Source organism: Peromyscus eremicus, chromosome 1 (assembly GCF_949786415.1).
Source record: "Peromyscus eremicus chromosome 1, PerEre_H2_v1, whole genome shotgun sequence".
Classification (NCBI taxonomy): domain Eukaryota; kingdom Metazoa; phylum Chordata; class Mammalia; order Rodentia; family Cricetidae; genus Peromyscus; species Peromyscus eremicus.
Genome location: NC_081416.1, coordinates 14,300,957 through 14,320,578, shown reverse-complemented (window position 1 = coordinate 14,320,578; position 19,622 = coordinate 14,300,957). Strand labels below are relative to the sequence as shown.

The window sequence follows — 19,622 nt, the reverse complement described above, 5'->3', positions numbered from 1 at the left end:
TCCAGGTTGGTCTCAAACTCAAGAGAGATCCTCCTGCCTCTGCCTCCTAAGTGCTGGGATTAAAGGCATGAGCCACCACTGACCCATCAACATCTATTTTTTATTTGGGTCTTATGTTGTGTGATATTTTGTTTGTGTTCTGACAAATAAAGCTTGCCTGGATATCAGAGGGCAGAGTTAGCTACTAGTTAATCATAGAGGCCAGGTAGTGGTGGCTCACACCTTCAATCCCAGCACTTGGGAGGAGGAAGCAGGAAGATCAGGAGTTCAAGGCCACCCTTTAATACATGAGATTGATCCAGTCTAAAAGAGAAACAGAGCCAGTTGGTGGTGGCTCACACCTTTAATCCCAGCACTAGAGAGGTGGAAACAGGAATCTAAGGCAGGTGGAGACAGAATCTGGCCCATTCAGTCTGAGGATCCAGAGAGACAGGATCACCCATTTGGTCTGAGATTTCGTAGAGATAGAAGTCTTTGGTGGCTGGCTGCTCTGCTTCTCTGATCTTTAAGCTTTCACCCTCCATATCTGACTCCAGGTTTTTATTGTTAAGACTAATTAGGATTGTGGCCGGGCAGTGGTGGCTCACACCTTTAATTCCAGCACCGGGGAGGCAGAGGCAGGCGGATCTCTGTGAGTTTGAGACCAGCCTGGTCTACAAAGTGATTTCCAGGGCAGGCTCTAAAGCTACACAGAGAAACCCTGTCTTGAAAAACAAACAAATGGAAAAAAAAAAAAAGACTAATTAGGGTTGAGATTCAGGTCTTTGTGCACATGATACTTTCCATTTGCAATAGAGTTCTGATGAGAAGAGACTCATTATACAACACACCCTGTTCTTCATCCCCATCACACCGACGGTGTCTGAAGACCACATCCGGAATCACTATCTAATGTACCTTGTCCGTTTGAATCAGCAACATTTTATAACTAGGGGAAAACATTAAATGTGCCACTGGTCCATCAACCTCAAGAAAATTCTTCACTTGGTACTTTGAATCTTTGACGGTGAACGAGTATATCAAGCCATCCTACAGACCAAAGACAATGAGACAGACACAAAGTCAGTCTTCGCCAATGCATGGTCCACTTTCGTCATCAGACAGGGCAGGCTCAGGGACTGCTGCCTTCCCCTGTGTGAGAGCACCATTTGTGTTTACATCTAGAATGGGCTGTCACCTTTAATTCAGACCACGTTTAGCCATGCTCTTCACTCTGCAGAAGGCAGGACACATGAGACAGTTTGCATGGTGTGTACGTTAATTCTCCTCATTTCAAAGGGCATTCGTCTGTGGTGATATATTGTCTACCCTAATAAAATGTGCCTGAAGGTCAGAGAGACAAAGGAACAAGCCACCTCTTACCTCTAGGACTCCTCAGCCTGAAAAAGCTTTCCTCATCTGAAAGACTAGTTCCTGTCTCCTCACGCCTTATATACTTTTCCCCACCCAGCCGGCACTTCCTGGGATTAAATGCGTGTGTGCTTCCCAGTACTGGGGTTAAAGGTGTGTGCCACCACTGCCTGGCTCTGTTTTCTCTCCTAGACTGAGTCCTAAGTGTGTTTTTAAATCATTACTATGTACATTTTTTAAGCACCTGTGTGACACAAAGGTAGAAATGTGCCTTTTAGTTACTTTAGGTCCTCTTCTCCATTCCCCGATACAGTGCTAGAATGTGGCAGGCGTTCAATAAAAATGGCTGGTCAACCAGTTGCTGATAAATAGACTTAATGGAATGATTTCTATTCTAAGAGGAATGTGAGTTATTTCTACAAGAGTTAAGAGGCTGGGGGGAAAAGGCAGCCACCGTTTTCTAGGTTGAACCTCATGGTAACTAACACATTTAAGAGATGTGACTTCACATGGCTGAGACTTGGGTGGTGGGGGAGACACCCAAGCTGCCTTCCCCAAGCTCATCATCATCCTCCATCCCTCATCAGGACAAGGACAGTGGCCTTGAAGAAGATAAGAGTCTTAAAGGCCACAAATGTAAACTAAATGTAGGAAACGGGAGGCAATATTCTGTTAAAAACTCCAGGAAGGGAAGTGTAAGTAGGCATGGCGGCTCAAGGTGGCTTCTGCTCAGTGGAACCAAGCCTTTCATCCTGATGCCATGCCTCACTGGCCTCAAGGTGACCTGTGACAGTAACAAAGCTAACAATGGACCTGGGGCAGCTTCAACTAGACTTGAGATTTCCATGTGATGCTGTCACCAGTCTTATCATTGATGACACTGATTATAACTATATGGAAACACGTGATCTGCCCCCATTTCAAACTTCCTGGGACTGTGTGTTCTAGTAGGTAAAAGCACAGTCCTTGGGTGCACTTTCTGCTGACTGCTATGAGATGTGATACTTTCACCTGTATAAGGAGCATGTCAAATTTCTACCTGATGAAGTTGTGAGGATTAATAATACACTTTGCATGGTTCCTGGTTCGAACTGTGGCTAACTCCATCTGTCCAAACAAATGGACGTTAGTAATACTAAATCTCATTATCAATGCGAACAGACAAAAGACCTGAGCTCATATCTGACACCCCACCTTACTACTGGAGAAACAGGCACAGTCTAGGCTGCAGAGAATTGGGTGCTTTCCCCCCGGGTGGGAGGGACAGCAGCAGATTTTTAAAGCCCACTTTCATTTATTTGCAACAACATAGACATGATCCTTCATTACCTGTCTTCTCTTTTTTCATGTAATGGAAAGTCTTCCTAGTAAATTTTTTATCATAAAATTCAACAAGGAAACAATTGTAATTGCTAATCTGAAAGAATCCAACATGCCAAAATATGACTCATAAACGTAAGTGGCAACAAAGGGGACTCTGCTTTTTCAAGAATCAAGGAATTCTGAGAAATGGAATACATTACAATTCCAGAAGCGAGCATGCCATCCTTCTGGTACACCAGCGTGAACGGACTGATAAGCTGGCCTTCATCTTTGGGGAAATAACAAACGAGAAATTAGATAACATAATTAAGAGTAACAATGAACAGTAAGAGCTGTGTGGGAGTGATTAACTGTAGAAGTCCAACAAGTTGTGTTGGAGGTCTAGAGTAGCGATCTGTGGACTCACGTTAGAGAACCATATAGCAAATGCATTTCTGTTTTCAGAAAAGCATTGACAGGGATTGGGAAAGGCTGGTGGCAAAGACCCACGAACTCAAAATTATACTACTATTGGGCTGTGTACTTAAGATTTGTGCGTTTTATGGCGTGTACATTTATATCAATAAATAAAGCACATTAGGAAAAAAGGTTCTTCAAGAACACTTGTTATTAATAAAATATTGTCTTGGGGGGGAATGACAAAACTGTGTTGCAGTTTATGTAGGAAAATATGGTAATTACCGTTAAGGGCTCAGACAGCATTCATCAAAATGTTTGTTTGATGCACAGAACATGTCTGATGTTGCTGGCTCCTGGGAAATCCGGCCTTTCCTTCAGTTACTGCCCACTGCCCAGCCATCCCCTCTGCAAGCCAGCTGCCACTGAAGTCTTACGGTCTGCTCTAGGAGTCTGCTGCTTACAGACACCTACTTTGAGGACATCCTTCCTGAACTGTGGCTAAATTAATCTGCAAAGGAACAATTCTGATTGACCTACACCCCGCTTGGGGGATGTCTGTATACTCTCAGTCCCCTGGCTATGTTTATTTGCCAACCTGTATTTGATAATATTGATGTCCCTAGAGGATGGAAATTGTATGACCATGTACTTGTGATACAGGTAACCTCTACTGCCCCTTGACTGGCGCTTTCCACATTATAGTTAGTGGCACTTGAAAAAAAATATGTATTGCTTTAAAAAAAAAAAAGGGTTGTTTGTATGCCTTTTTGGTAATCTAGGCTGGTTTCAAATTTGTAATCCACCTGCCTCAGCCTCCTGAGTGCTGGGATTACAGTCTCTTGTGCCACCACACCTGGTTGATAAATAAATATTTGAAAGCATTTATAATACACAGTAAAAGAAACTGTGAACAATGTGTAAGACAACATGATTAGGTGTAATCGTGTAACCGACACTAGAAATGCGACGGGTATTCAGAATGAGAAGCACTGCTGTATCCTTCACTCTGCAAGTGCTTGCAGAGGCCACTGGATTCTATAGTGGAATTAAAGAGTGACGCAAGCCTCTCAGTGACCTCAGCCAGCGGATGACCCAGAGAGAAGAGAGGCTTGGGGACAATGTGGTAGCCTAGGGTGAAGCTCCAACTGAGTTGTAGAGCCCATGGTATTCCAGTGTGAGCTCCTAATGAGTGGGAAGGTTGGGGTGGGGCTAGGGAAGAGTCCATAGGGAGTGAGTAGGCCAGAGAGAAATGGACATCTCTAACAAATTTAACTACAAAAGGCAGCCAAAGAGCACAAGAATGATGAGAGGCTAAAACTGGTTTAAGTGGAATAACCTGATGATGGACTGAGCCAGCAGAGGCTTGCTCTTAGAGAGCATCCAGGCAACACTGCAGATCCTCCATAGAGAGGAGCAGGGTTGGAGGGGCAGTCACAATGAGGAGGGGCATGTGGGAAAGCTTTGCTGGGAAGTGAGTCAGAGAATGGGAGAGGGAGTCCATGAAAGATACTGAAGTTGTAGAAAATTTGCAAAAGGGAGTGATACCTGAGCCAGACACCAGGTAATATGGAGAGGAGAAGAGGCAAGAGAATGATCAGGAGGCAGATCTGAAGCGCCAGGAAGAAACACTGGTTAGCAAAACCCATCCTGGGGCCAATGGAAAATGACGTCAATGTGGCAGCAAGGACCAGAGGAAGGAGGCGGGACATCAGGGCAGCACCACCCCTGAATTGGGTGTTAAACGTATGTCTTCAACATGAACAATTTGATGGTAACCAGCTGTTTGTTTTGGGCTGGATGTTGATTAATGTCAGAAAAATGATATTTATTGCAAAAAATCAAGGTGTGAAAAAATGAGCTGGATGATTGAGTGAACAGTTGCAGGCTTGAGTTGTGGTGATACGTTGCGCGATCACCACATTGAGTAGCTGGCCCCAGGGAGCTTCCCTCCCCAGAGCCCATACTTGGATGGGGGTGGGTTCTTGTGGTACACTGGCCACAGCTGATGGAGCCAAGAATGGACACTGGATGTAAGGGAGAGATGATAAGGTGGTCCTTGAAATAACAAACCACACGGAAGGAGGTTTGTTTTAAATCTTCAGGATGGATGGCAGATTTAGAGACAGCTACCACAGGAAGGGGGTTTGAAAGAAGTGGGAGACAGAAAAAGACATAATTAGCTGATTAAGCAGAACTGGAGATCAGAACTGGGGAGTCCGATGCCTTGGTCCCTGGATTCTGGTGTCAGCCCCACAGCTTATGTGAATGTGAGTTTGTTGGATTTGAGCTCATGTGTGGTGGGAGGGGAGGATATGTGTGCCACAGTTTGTATGTGGAAGTCAGAGGACAACTCCATCCATCCATGAGGATTCTGGGGATCAAACCCAGATTGGCAGTGCAGGCACCTTAACTTGGTGGCAAGCACCTTGACTTGGGGGCAAGCACCTAAACTTGGTGGCAAGCACCATAACTTGCTGAGACATCTTACTGGCCCATGAAGATGAGGACACTTTTCAAACCTCATGTGTTGTAGAGCCATAGATGTATCTTCTTATGGTGTGCTGAGGATTTCATGACATGAGCACGTAAAGCAGTACTAGGAGACTATTAACACTTGGTAAACACTGATTAGGCACAAGGTGTATCCACAGTATTTGGTAATAGAGGGTCAAACTGAAGAGGCCTGAGGATATCTCTAAAAAGAGAAAATCCAGGACCAAAACTGTTGTGGGATATTTTTACACTATGAAGATGTATGGTTGTGATTGGTTTAATAAAGATTGGAATGGCCAATAGCTAGGCAGGAGGTATAGATGGGACTTCCAAGGAAAGAGAGGAAGTTAGAAGAGGAATCTAGGCATGCAAAAGCTTGGAGAAACAGAGAGGAAACAAGAGATGCAAGATGGAAGAGAGTATAGAATATAGAGTAATATAAATGGGTTCATTTAAGTTATAAGAACTAGTTAAGAACAAGCCTAAGCTATAGGCCAAGCTTTCCTAACTAATAAGAAGTCTTGACATCATTATTTGGGAGCTGGCTGGTAGGACAGAGAAAGACTTAATACACAAAACACCATCTTGAAGGGTGTGCAAGGCTGACCCCACAGCTGTACTTCTGGACAAGCAGAACAGTTTCTTACCCAGAAATGGTATCTCTTCTGCCTTCTGAAGCACAGTCACCTTCAAGGTCTCTGCATTAATCATCAGAAGGTGACCCTCTTCACACCCAACATACAGGTCACTTGATGGAGTCCAGCAATGCATAGTTGGGTGAAGCAAAGGATATATATCGTCTTTCGGCTTTGGGGAGAGAATAGCATTCATGTGTTAAGACAGCAGTCATGGTCAAGGCCCACAGAAACACCCACCTCCACAACTGTCAAAAGAAACCAGAGTGAGCGGCTAGTGTGAACACACACGCTGGCCTTTCATTTTCAACATTAGAGTCAGTTCTCTACATTTTTCTCTGTATATTTGATTTCACTATGAACAACCATGTCCTGCCAACGCATTCAGAGTCCTCTTTTTACAGACTCTGATGAAAGTTTTGACAAGCACCCCACTGACTGTTTCTTAGTGGCCACCTTTGGCACCTCCAGACCTTGGCTGGCTACAAACACACCCCTTTCAAGGACTGTCATTAGCACCCCATCTTCTGGTCTGGCAAGGGTCATTAATGTCAGAGGTCAGCTTGGGGCCTCCACTTGGCTAGCTTTCAAAGGCAGTGATGAGCTTCAGCCTGACTCTGGCTCCTCCAATTTGTTCTTGATCATTCCATGTGCCTTTTGATTCCACAGAAGAGGAAATACACACAGTCAGCAGAATGTAAGTAGAAGCTGACTTGGGCACTGAAAACAGTTTGCACCAAGCATAAAGCAAGTTGGGTTTTTTTTCCCTGTAAAAGACTAGAGAATGGGTATTTCTCTAGGTTTTGTGGACCACACAGATTGAGTCACATGTCCTTGCTTTCTTCTTCATAACCTTCAAAGGTATAAAAACTCTTCTTAGATTTGGGTCACAAAAACAGGCCATACTTTGTTCAGGCTTGCCTTCAGTGGTGATGTTAACTGTTCCTCCACAGCCTTTGGCACTATGCTCAGCAAGGAGAGACTGTCCCCTGTCAGCAGGGCCAGACCCCAAGGCCTCCTCTTAGTAAGTCTTGAACAGACCACAGACTCTCCTCCCTGAAGCTCAAGGTGGCTTTGACAACCATGTCAGAAATGTTGCCTGAAGCACCAGATTTTGAATTCAGGATACTAGAATATGGCCTCCATTTTCCCCTCTCTCCTTTTCCCCCCTCTCTCCTTCCCCTCTCTCCCTCCCTTTTCTCTCCCTCTCTCCATCTTTCCCTCTCTCTTTTCCTTTCCCCCTTACCCCCAGGTCTCCCTTTGTTCGTTCCTTCCCTCTTTTCTCTCTCTCTCCCTTCTTTTTGGACAGTGCTAGGGGCTCTCCCATGCTAACAAGCACTCTACCACTGAGCCACATCCCTACCCTGCTCCTTTCTATTTAACTACTGAAATGTGTGTGTGTGTGTGTGTGTGTGTGTGTGTGCGCGCGCGCGTGCATGCACTTGTGTGCATGCCTGCAAGTGCATGTGTGTGCACATGTGTGTGTGGTGAACTTCCTGTAGTTCTGCACAACTAAGAGTTGACCCTTATTTCTTTTCTGGCATCCTCGTACCCACTGACATAAACTTTGTCAACAAGGTAGGGGCCAAGTTCCCTGCATGCTTATATGCTTTAAGAGTTCTGTGTTTGCACAGTGGTGATGTACACCTTTAATTCCAGCAAACGCAGAGGCAGGTAGATCTCTGAGTTTGAGTGAGGCCAGCCTAATCTACAGAGTAAGTTCCAGGACAGCCAGGGCTATATAGAGAAAGCCTGTCTCAAAAAACCAAACCAAACCAACAACAAAAGAGAGGTCTGTTTTATGCCCTGTTTATTCAGGTAAATAGGGCATAAACTATTGGGTTTTTTTTGTTTGTTTGTTTGTTTTTGTTTTTGTTTTTTGAGACAGGGTTTCTCTGTGTAGCTTTGCACCTTTCCTGGATCTCGCTCTGTAGACCAGGCTGGCCTCGAACTCACAAAGATCTGCCTGCCTCTGCCTCCTGAGTGCTGGGATTAAAGGCGTGCGCCACCACCGCCCGGCAAACTATTGTTTTAATGTTCATTCATCTAACAAATTTCATTGAGTATTTGGCCTTTTCCAGATGCTCCACATGCGGTAGGGAATGATAGAGAAAATTCCCTTGCCTCATGGAGTTTACCTTCCAATTAGGGGAAACAGAATAAAAAATAAGTTGCAAAGTTGAATGTGGAGAATGTGCTGAGAAACATAAAGAGAAGTAAAGAGGAGGCAGGTGCTACACTTGGGAAGTCCTGGTGACCACATGCACAGCCATCTCCCATTATGGACTCCTCGCTGTGCTAGCCACCTTCCTAATAAACACTCAGTTGTTGATAATAGATGACACATGGCTTTTAGTTTATGAAATGTTTGTAGATTCACGGAAGTGACAGCAGCAGTCCTACCAGATTCTCAACTGACACAGGTCATTGATGTTACATATTCCAACACACACGCGCTGGCTGTTGGTCATATGGCAGCCAGTGCGTCCAGTCTAGTTTCTTCTCAATGGGACACTCATGTAGAGAAGTATGGTGATATTTTATTTGTACTGAAATGTGATTTTATTTGTATGTTAATAAATAAAGTTGCCTGGGGGTCAGAGCTAATAGCAAGCCATAGCAGAAACTGGGCGGTGGTGGTGCACACCTTTAATCCCAGCACTTGGGAGGCAGAGCTAGGCGGATCTCTGTGTGTTCAAGGATACAGCCAGCATGGCTTTAATCTCAATACCAACCATAGAAGACCTGGAGGTTTGTACAGACAGGCAGTGATGAGGAGGTCATGTGGTTGGGTTTACAACCAATGAGAAGGCAGAACAGAAAGTCAATAAAAGGACAGACACACAGGAAATAGTTCCTTTTTCTGAGGGTAAGGATGACAGCAGCAGAGATGGGTAAGCTCAGCTCTCAGCTACTGCTCTGACCTCTTGGGCTTTTAACTCTGCAATTGGCTCTGTGTTTCTTATTTAATAAGACTCTTCTCTACAGAGAAAAGTCAGTGAACAGCAGAATCAAAGAGCAGACAGTTGATGCTGACACAGGCACATGGGTTACCGGAGCAGGGATGATAAGGCCGAGTGAGGAGAGTGGAGAGAGCCATTGTTCAGGTGGACCTTGAAATACAACCAAGGCAGTGTTCAGACGGAAGATGCATCGCAGTGATATTTTAAAGGGGGAGGTGGCTTGAATTATATGATTGATCTATTTCATGTCCTCACAGACTTGGATAGTTGGAAAATAAAAGCCTGAATAATCACCACGCCCCCACCCCACTTTAAAAAAAGGCATCATCCACCCACCAACCAATGGGATTAGACTGTGGCCAATTAATGGCTTTTCTGTGGGATTTGACTGGGAGACACCCACTGAAGCATGGTAATTAAACCCTCTTGAGTGGCTCTGATGACATCTGATGGAAGAAATCATAGAAAAGACTCTAGTTTGGCACAGCTAAGTGTACTTAACATTTTATTTACTTATTTATTTTGAGATAGGATCTCACTGTGTAACCCAGGCTAGCCTGGAACTTTTGATCTACCTGCTTCTGTCTCCCCAATGCTAGGAAAGTACACTAGTGTCCAGCTTGCAAAATCTTTTAAAAAAAGACACCTCCAAGCCGGGCGGTGGTGGCGCACGCCTTTAATCCCAGCACTCGGGAGGCAGAGCCAGGCGGATCTCTGTGAGTTCGAGGCCAGCCTGGGCTACCAAGTGAGTTCCAGGAAAGGCGCAAAGCTACACAGAGAAACCCTGTCTCGAAAAACAAAACAAAACAACACAACAAAAAAAAAAAGACACCTCCAACTCTCCAAAACAAATGCCACCAGTACCCCAATACCAGTGGGGTATCTGTGTATGAAACAGATGTGAGGATTAAGACCTGGGAATTTTCTGGCTGTGGAAAGTTAAACTACAATTAGATACATTTTTTTCTTTTTCATTTTTTGCACGTTTGATTTTGTATTATTTTAATAATGTAGTTGGTTATTTAAGAATAAATGTAGGGGCACATGGATTGTATGAGTCGATGTCATGACTTTTGGCTCTGCATTGTAATTGTGTCTAAAACACTGGCCAACTCGGCCTCCTTTCCTAGTCCTCTGGGATCACACTTGCCACATTCTGGTCACTTCTAGACTAAAATGGAAAAATGGGACTCCAACTTTACACTGAATAAAAAGCTGGAAAAACACAAAGATGTTGAAGAATATTTGAGCTTATCAAAGAGATTCTTATTTACTGAACTGTGTGTATGACTTTTAAAGGTTGATGGAACAAGGAAACTGGACCCTTGTGCTTAAATTCATTATGTTGGATTTGGTTTCTGCCCAGGTAATGTTTGCTTTTGATTTTCCCCACACACAACTGGATAAGTTTCTATTGCCCCTGAATAACTTGCATAATGTGTATCGGGCCTATTTAAAGGCCTACGATGTGCCGTTCTAGCAGTAGCTACAAAAAACGAAAATGGGATTATTAAATGTCTGTAATCTTGTAAAAGTCTCCAGCTTGCCAACTTTTGAGACTCTTACGTAGATCAAATCATCATTGATTTCTTTGCCGTTAGTACCCAGGTCACAAGAAATGACATGCTGGAGAGATGGCTCAGCAGTTATGAGCACTGTCTGCTCTTCCAGAGGACCTGGGATCAGTTCCCAGCGCCTACACGGCAGCTCACACATGTCTGTAAGTCCAGTTCCAGGGGACTGGACACCCTCTTTTGGCCTCCTTGAGCGCTAGGCATGCACATGGTACAGGCATACATGCAGACAAAACACTCACACAGGATATAAAAATGAACAAAAATTCAAAAATATTTAAGAAAACAGAGATGGAGATTCCTGGGGCCTGCTGGGAACAGAACTTCTAAAAGGCAAATATGTCTGGACGGCTGAGGTTTATGCTTGAGATGAAACGGAATTCTACTTGGGCAAGAGATGTGCTTATGTGTATAAAGCAAAAAACAGCATGGCTAGACACCTGGAGGCAAACTAAACAAAGCCAGAGTGATCTGGGGAAAAGTGACTCGGGCCCGTGGGAACAGCAGCACGGTTCGTGCCAAAGTCTGAACCACCTTCCTGCAAAGCCCACTGGACACAGAGTCCGTGTGATGCTGTACCCATCCTGGATTTAAACTAATGAAAAGTAAATAAATAAAAGTGGGTTTGTGGGGGAAAAAAAACAGAGAAATGACATTCAAAGGAAGGAAATTGAAGCATTTGACAGATAACCTTTTCCTGTACTTCTCATTGGACAATAACTAATCAATGTTTTATCTACTTTACTCACTGTGTGTGTGTGTGTGTGTGTGTGTGTGTGTGTGTATAAAACAAAGGGCAAGCTACTGGGAAATTAGATTTCTAAGTTAAACTCTGTAATGTGCCATCTATATGACAGAGTTTTAACACTGTAGCATTAAATTTCTACTTTCAGAAAATGGTGAGAACACACAGAGCAGAAGGCCCCAGGAAGTGAAGCTATTTAGTTTGTTTATGAGCCTTGTTTAACACAGCAACTCCATGTCTAGGCATTCACTTTTTCCCTCTGTGTGGTGTGCGCGTGTGTGTATGTGTGGAGGTGCAGATGTGCACTCTCAGAGGCGAGAGGTCAACAGCGGGGGTCTTATGCCCCTTCACCTTAATTCTTCAGACTGAGACTCTCACTGAAGCTAGAGCTCCTGATTAGGCCCCATATGCTGAGCTGACAGGTGCACACAGCCGCACCCCTACGCCGGGCTGACGGGTGCACAAGGCTGTACCCCTATGCCGGGCTGACACGTGCACACGGCTGCCCCCAGGCCTCACACTTGTCCATGGCTACTACCCAGAGGCATTTAAATGAGGTGTCTCATAGCATCTTCCAAAGGCAAAAGACAGTTGCCTGGATTTTAAATGTTTTATGTTGGACTCATTATTTAGTGTGAAGTATGAAATAGGACTCCACACATTTACTGAAAGTGGGGAGACGGGGAGAGAGGACTAGAAAGAAAGGGAGGGAGGGTGGGAGGGAGAGGGAGGATGAAGGGAGGGGAGGGGGAGAGAGGGAGAGACAAGGAGAGAGAAAAACAGAAAGGGAGAGACAGAGAAAGATTGGGTGATTTCAGGCACCAAATAACCACTGATGGGATGCCTTTTTATTTTGCTGCCCTCTTGTGGCTGAGAGTGGGTGATGCATCCCCCCAGAACCTAGACCAGACAAGAATTAGCTGCGCTTCCTAATTTACAAAAGTGAATTACTGCCATTTGTTAGAAGACATGTTATGGACATGGGTCTTTTCTCTTGTCTGCCCGCCGCAGACATTGCACGATCATCTAGTTTTTCACTGTGAGTTACTTGTAACGCCCATCGATTCACTTTTGGCAGTACCGTTTCTCTGGGGCACACATCCACCCTTTATCCTTTGCTTAGCTTCATGGGACATTGGTGTAACAGGCCCCTGTGGCCTAGGGGACTCGTGCTCCTCATCTTCATCCCAAATGCCTTGCCCTGTGACTTTCTTGCTCTCTCTCCCTCCTGAGCATCATTCTGAACCACATCTAGCATTTTTACCCTCATTCATCGGAGCCTCTCAAACATGCCCACTGTCTCCTCACCCCAGGGCCTCTGGACATGCTGTCCCTGGACCTGAAACAGCTCTTCTGCTTGTTACTGCTCCTTGTGCTTCAAGTCTCAAGAAAGAGGCTCGACTGTATGGCCATCCCTGCCCTGCCCCCTCACCCTGCTGTCACAATTATCACCCTGAGTAGTGAGTTAATCTCTGTCTCTCTGTCTCTGTCTCTCTGTCTCTGTCTCTGTCTCTGTGTGTGTGTGTGTGTGTGTGTGTGTATGTGTGTGTGTGTGTGTGTGTGTATGTCTGCTTCCTCTGACAAGGTCCTTGCGGCTTGGTCACCAGGTTGTCCCCTGCCAGAAAGAGAGTCTACCACATGGAAGGAGCTTGTGTAAATGTGTGAAAAGCAAGCGTGTGTGTGTGTGGGGGGGGGGGGTGAACGTGAAGCTGTTGACAAATTCTCTCATTTTAACACCCTCCCACCCCCCACCCTCCGCCCCGCCACCGTGTTCCTCTCCCCTGCATTCACTTGTCCTCAGGGCTGGGCCTTCTTGCAGACTCCCCTTCCTCCTCCTGAAGTTGGCAGTGCCCTCTTCTCCATCCCTGTTCTCATCCCTCAGGCCTTCTCAGCTTAGTCCCCAGTACCTCCCCTTTGCCTCCAGCTGCTGCCTGTGAGAGCCACACTAACATCTGCATCTCCATCCCTGCCACTTCATCCCCGACACTTGCCAACTCCCACCCTGCAGCTCTACTTGGATGCTTCCCAGTCTCTCAACAAAACTGTGGATCACATCTGGGTACCTGGTGCCTGCTACCACCTTCCTGATTGTCCAGACTCAGGCATATGGAGTCTTCGCTTCTGAGGTAATGCAGTAACAATCAGGATGGTCCTCCATTCCCAGCTGTCTCATAATTAAACAAGACCTCACTTCTAAGACTACGACCTTGGAGCAAGCAAGAAAATTACCCTGAATGTCTCTGCCTCTTCTCCCACCAGCCCAGCAATGGCTGACAGTGGCAGTACAGGCCCATAAATGAGATCTTTTCGCAGCGAGGTGGGGAAAAGCACATCTGTTTCATTTACGAGGGACCCATCTTCCAGAGGTAGCTTTACCAACCTGTAGATAAAGGAGACATCCAAGTAAATGGAGTAACAGAAACCAATGACGGGTGGAGGCTCTGTGTATCAGTGTGAGAAATGGGGAGCTGTTCTGCCATAAAAACACATGAGAATGTAAGGGCCAAGAAACAAGTTTTAAGATATATGCCATAAAGTGACAAGTCATGTGTTGTTAAAAATGAAGTGCATGGGATTATTGAGAAGATACAAAGTTAATGTGTGAAGCAGAAACTGTAAACTTGAATGCTTTGGGGGCTGGATGCAGGTGTGTGTGTGTGTGTGTGTGTGTGTGTGTGTGTGTGTGTGTGTGTGGTGTGGTGTGGTGTGGTGTGATGTGTGTTTAACCAATAGGAGAGTATCCTTCTCTTGTAAAGGTGACAAGTACCACTCAGTTCCAGCCAAGAGAGTTGCTGATGTGCAAGAATTTTGGTTCTAAAATACCATCACCTGTATATTTGTGAGAAATATCTCAAATTTTGAGTGTTGGCAACTAAATCAAATAAAAAACACATATATAGTCAGAACTCAGCTACCTCTGCAATGTCTGGTGACAGAAATCCATCTTGAAGTTTCCCATCTATCTACTTTCTGCTCATGATGTGGCTATAAAAGTGGGTGTGGAGAATTTATGGCATTAAATCAGAGGCTTCTTTGGTTGTGCTCTATGAACGGTGAACTGGAGAACGCTGCCTGGATCTGGGCTGAGTGCTCTGGGTCCTGACAACCCTCTCAGGTGTCCCTCACTTCGCTGGTCTATGAAAAAGTTACACCAGTCAACATTCAGAAATGCAATGGAACATTCAAGAGACTCACAGAAAGAAAGGGTGTGTGTGTGTGTGTGTGTGTGTGTGTGTGTGATAAATCAGGCCTGCCCCAGTGTAGCAGCACTGGTAGACATCACCTGCTCTGTTAAGAGACAGTGTTGTGAACAATGACTGGAGAGAGACTCGCCCACTCACTGGGCTCTTGTGAAAAGAACCTGAGGGAGAAAATGTGCTAATCAGAACTCTCAGATGCCTCCAGTTTGAATAGTTGGCTTTTTTTCCTTTTTTGGTTTCTTTCGGGCTCTACATGTTACCTAAGGTGGTTTTTCAAAAATTGCAATTTCAAGAGTATGTCTCCCCATCATCCCTTGAACTTCACTGAAAATGGTCAACCCTGTGGCATTTTGGGACTTTGAACTCTTCGCAACAAACATCCATCATCAACTATCACTATTTGTTCCAGGACTTCCCTTTGACACATTTCTTTTTCAATGGGTAACTCCTGTGATTCTACGCTGTGTGGACCCTGGCTCGGATAACATGGCTGACTGTAATACTGACTCTGCATGCTTCCAATAGCCAACAGATTCTTATTTTAGAGACTTTAGTAGAGTTCCAAAGAAATGGGAACCAAAGGTCACTGGGGTCCTTTTTTATATAATAGTAACTTTTAAAAACGTTTATTTGAAGGCCACAGCAGTCAGAAGAACAGGTGAGCGACCCTCCTGCCAGCTGAACTGCCCCGCTCCTAGGTTCTGTTCCCAAAGACCCATTCCACCGACCACCCCTCCTACCTCATCACCAACCCTAAGGCCAGGCCCTGACTCCACCTGGGGGACTTCTGGACAAGCCACACCAGTCAGAAGAACAGAGAACAGAGAGCCCTGCTGCACCAAAGGCCAAGCTAACCTGGAGAAGGTCTGCTCCCAACTTGATCAGAGGTCACACAAGCTGCCAGAAATCCAGGCCACAAAAACTAAAAGACCAAAGATGAAACAGAAACCAAGGAACAAAACACCCATCCAACAAAGATAAACTCAGAAATCAGGACCTAGCTATAATCAACCCAGACCCAGATGCCTAAATGCCAGTGTAAGAATACAATCAACAACAGCCAGGGTAATATAGCACCACCAGACCCCAGCTATCCTACTATAGCAAGGCCTAGCTATCCCAACTCAGCTGAAGCACAGGAAAAATGCTTTAAAAACAACTTTATGAAGATGATAGAGGTCCTTAAGGAGGAAATAAAAAACTCCATTAAAGAAATTGAGGAAAAAACAAGCAAAAAGTTGGAAGAAGTCAATAAATTCCTTAAAGAATGCCAAGAAAACCAAGAAAGAAACAAATGGGTAAAGGAAACTATTTAAGACCTGAAAATTGAAATAGAAGCAATAAATAAAACACAAACTGAGGGAATTCTGAACATGGAAAATCTGGGTAAGCAAACAGAAACTACAGACCCAAGTATCACCAACAGAATACAAGAGATGAGAGAGAATCTCAGGTGTTGAAGATATGATAGCAAAATGGATTCACCAAAGAAAATGTTAAATCTAAAAAACTTCTTACACAAAACATCGAGGAAATCTGGGACACTATGAAAAGACCAAACATAAGAATAACAGTAATAGAAGAAGGAGAAGAATCTCAACTCAAAAACCTAGAAAATATGTTTAACAAAATTATAGTCCTAATCTAAAGAAGGAGATACCTATAAAATTACAAGAAGCTTACAGAACACCAAATAGATTGCATCAGAAAAGAAAGTCTGCAAGCCATATAATAATCAAAACACTAAACATGCACAACAAAGGAAGAATATTAAAAGCTGCAAGGGAAAAAGGCAAAGTAACATATAAAGGCAGACCTATTAGAATTACACTTAACTTCTCAACAGAGGGTCTAAAAGCCAGAAGGGCTTGGACAGATGTCTTGCAGACTCTAAGAGACCATGGTTGCCAGCCCACACTATTATACCCAGCAAAACTTTCAATCACCACAGATGGAGAAAACAAGATATTACACGATAAAGTTAAGTTTAAACAATATCTATCCACAAACCAGGTACCAAAAGGAAAACTCCACCCAAAAGTAAGTTAACTACACCCATGAAAACATAGGCACTAGATAATCTCACACCAGCAAAACTGAAAGGAGGGAAACACACACACACACACACACACACACACATACACATGCACACACACACACCACCACCACCAACAACAACAACAACAAAATAACAGAAATTAACAATCATTGGTTATTAATATCTCTTAGTATCAATAGACTCAATGGTATCATTAAAAAAAATTGCAGGCTAACAGAATGGATATAAAATGTATGCATCCTTCTGCTGCATACAAGAAACACACCTTAACATCAAAGATAGACATTACCTCAGAGTAAAGGGTTAGAAAAATATTTCCAAGCAAATGGAACTAAGAAGCAAGCTAGTGTAGCTATCCTAATATTTAACAAAATAGACTTCCAATCAAAATTAATCAAAAGAGATGGAGAAGGACATTTCATACTAATCAAAGGGAAAATTCACCCATGTTTCAATTCTCAGCATCTATGCCCCAAATGCAATGGCACCTATATTTGTAAAAGAAACATAACTAAAGTTTAAATCACACATGAAGCATCACACAGTGATAATGGGAGACTTCAACACCCCAACCGAGAAATAATGGAGCTAACAGACATTATGAATCAATGGATCTAACAGCTATCTACAGAATACTTCACCCAAACACAAAATAATATACCATCTTCTCAGCACCTCATGGAACATTCTCCAAAATTGACCACCTACAAGTCTCAACAGATACAGAAAAATTGAAGTAACCCCCTATATCCTATCAGACCACCACGGATTAAAGCTGGATATCAACAAAAACAGAAACAACAGAAAGCCTACAAACTCATGGGAACTCAACAACTCTCTACTGAATGACTGCTGGGTCGAGGCAGAAACAAAGAAAATGAAAGACTTCCTAGAATTCAATGAAAATGAATATACAACATACCAAACTTATGGGACACCATGAAAGCAGTGCTAAGAGGAAAGTTCATAGCACTAAGTTCCTCCACAAAGAAATTGCAGAGATCTCATACTTACCAGCAACTTCCCAGCACACCTCAACACTCTAGAACAGAAGGAAGCAAACACAGCCAAGAGGAGTAGACAGCAGGAATAATCAAACTCAGGGCTGAAATCAATACAATAGAAACAAAGAGAACAAGACAAAGAATCAGCGAAACAAAGAGTTGGTTCTTTGAGAAAAACGGACAAGATTGACAAACCCTTATCCAAACTAACTAAAAGGCAGAGAGAATATCCAAATTAACAAAAAGAAACAAAAGGGGGATATAACAACAGACATGAGGAAATCCAGACAATCATTAGGTCATACTTAAAAATCTGCACTCCACAAAATTGAAGAATCTAAAAGAAATGGACAATTTTCTTAGTAGATGCCATTTACCAAAGTTAAATCAAGATCAGATAAATAGACTTATAACCTCTAAGGAAATAGAAGCAGTCATTAAAAGTCTCCCCACCAAAAATAAAACAAAACAAAACAAAACAAAACAAAACAAAACAAAAAACCAAGGCCAGACGGTTTTAGCACACAATTCTGTCAGATATTCAAAGACCTAATACCAATACTCCTCAAATTATTCTGCAAAATACAAAACAGAAGGAACATTGCCAAATTCATTTTATGAGGCTATAGTCACCCTGATACCCAAACTACAAAAGATTCAAGAAAGAAATACAATTACACACCAATTTCTCTCATGAACATTGATACAAAAATACTCAGTAAAATACTGCCAAATCTAATCCTTGCAAACCAATTCAAGAACATATCAAAAAGATCATCCACCATGATCAAGTAGGCTTCATCCCAGAGAAAAGGGATGGTTCAGCATTCGAAAATCTGTCAATGTAATCCACCATATAAACAAGCTGAAACAAAACAAAACAAAACAAAACAAAAGACGATCATCTCATTAGATGCTGAAAGAGCCTTTGACAAAATCTAATACTCCTTCATGATAAAAGTCTTGGAGAGATCAGAGATACAAGGGACATACCTAAACATAATAAAGGCAATTTACAGCAAGCTGATAGCCAACATCAAATTTGGAGAGAAGCCCAAAGCAATTCCACTAAAATCAGTAACAAGACAAGGCTGTCCACTCTCTTCATATCTATTCAATATAGTATTTGAAGTTCTAGCTAGAGGAATAAGACAACTGAAGGAGATCAAGGGGATACAAATTGGAAAGGAAGAAGTCAAAGTATTGCTATTTGTAGATAATATGGTAGTATACATAAGTAATTTCAAAATTTCTACCAGGAAACTCCTACAGCTGATAAACATCTTCAGTGAAGTGGCAGGATACAAGATTAACTTAAAAAAAAAATCAGTAGCCTTCCTATATACAAATGACAAATGGGCTGAGAAAGAAATTAGGGAAACAACACCCTTCACAATAGCCACAAATAATATAAAATATCTTGGGGTAACTCTAGTTACACTCAAACAAGTGAAAGACCTGTATTATAAAACTTCAAGTCTTTGAAGAAGGAAAATGAAGAAGATATCAGAAGATGGAAAGATCTCCCATGCTCATGGATCATTAGAATTAACATAGTAAAAATGACCATCCTGCCAAAAACAATCTACAGATTCAATGCAATTCTCATCAAAATTCCAACACAATTCTTTATAGATTTTGAAAGAACAATACTGAATTTCATATGGAAAAACAAAAACCCAGGAGAGCTAAAAAAAAAAAAAACCTATACAATATAAGCATTTCTGGGGGTATCACTATCCCGGATTTCAAGCTGTATTTCAGCGCTGTAGTAATAAAAACTGTGTGGTATTGGCTTAACAACAGACACATTGATCAATGGAGTTGAATTGAAGACCTCGGTGTAAATTCACACATCTATGGACACCTGACTTTTT

The 19,622-nt window shown here is 43.1% G+C and overlaps 1 protein-coding gene across 1 annotated transcript in view; it reads right to left on the bottom strand.

Annotated features, from left to right (window-relative positions):
- Cfap43 (cilia and flagella associated protein 43) overlaps positions 1-19,622 on the bottom strand; it is a 106,797-nt gene that overhangs the window by 68,824 nt on the left and 18,351 nt on the right. The window contains exons 5-8 of the mRNA XM_059256700.1: positions 13,712-13,862; positions 6,213-6,372; positions 2,874-2,941; positions 898-1,029 (exon numbers count right to left, since the gene is read on the bottom strand). Coding sequence (XP_059112683.1) covers positions 898-1,029; positions 2,874-2,941; positions 6,213-6,372; positions 13,712-13,862 — 511 coding nt within the window. The remainder of the gene's footprint in view (positions 1-897; positions 1,030-2,873; positions 2,942-6,212; positions 6,373-13,711; positions 13,863-19,622) is intronic.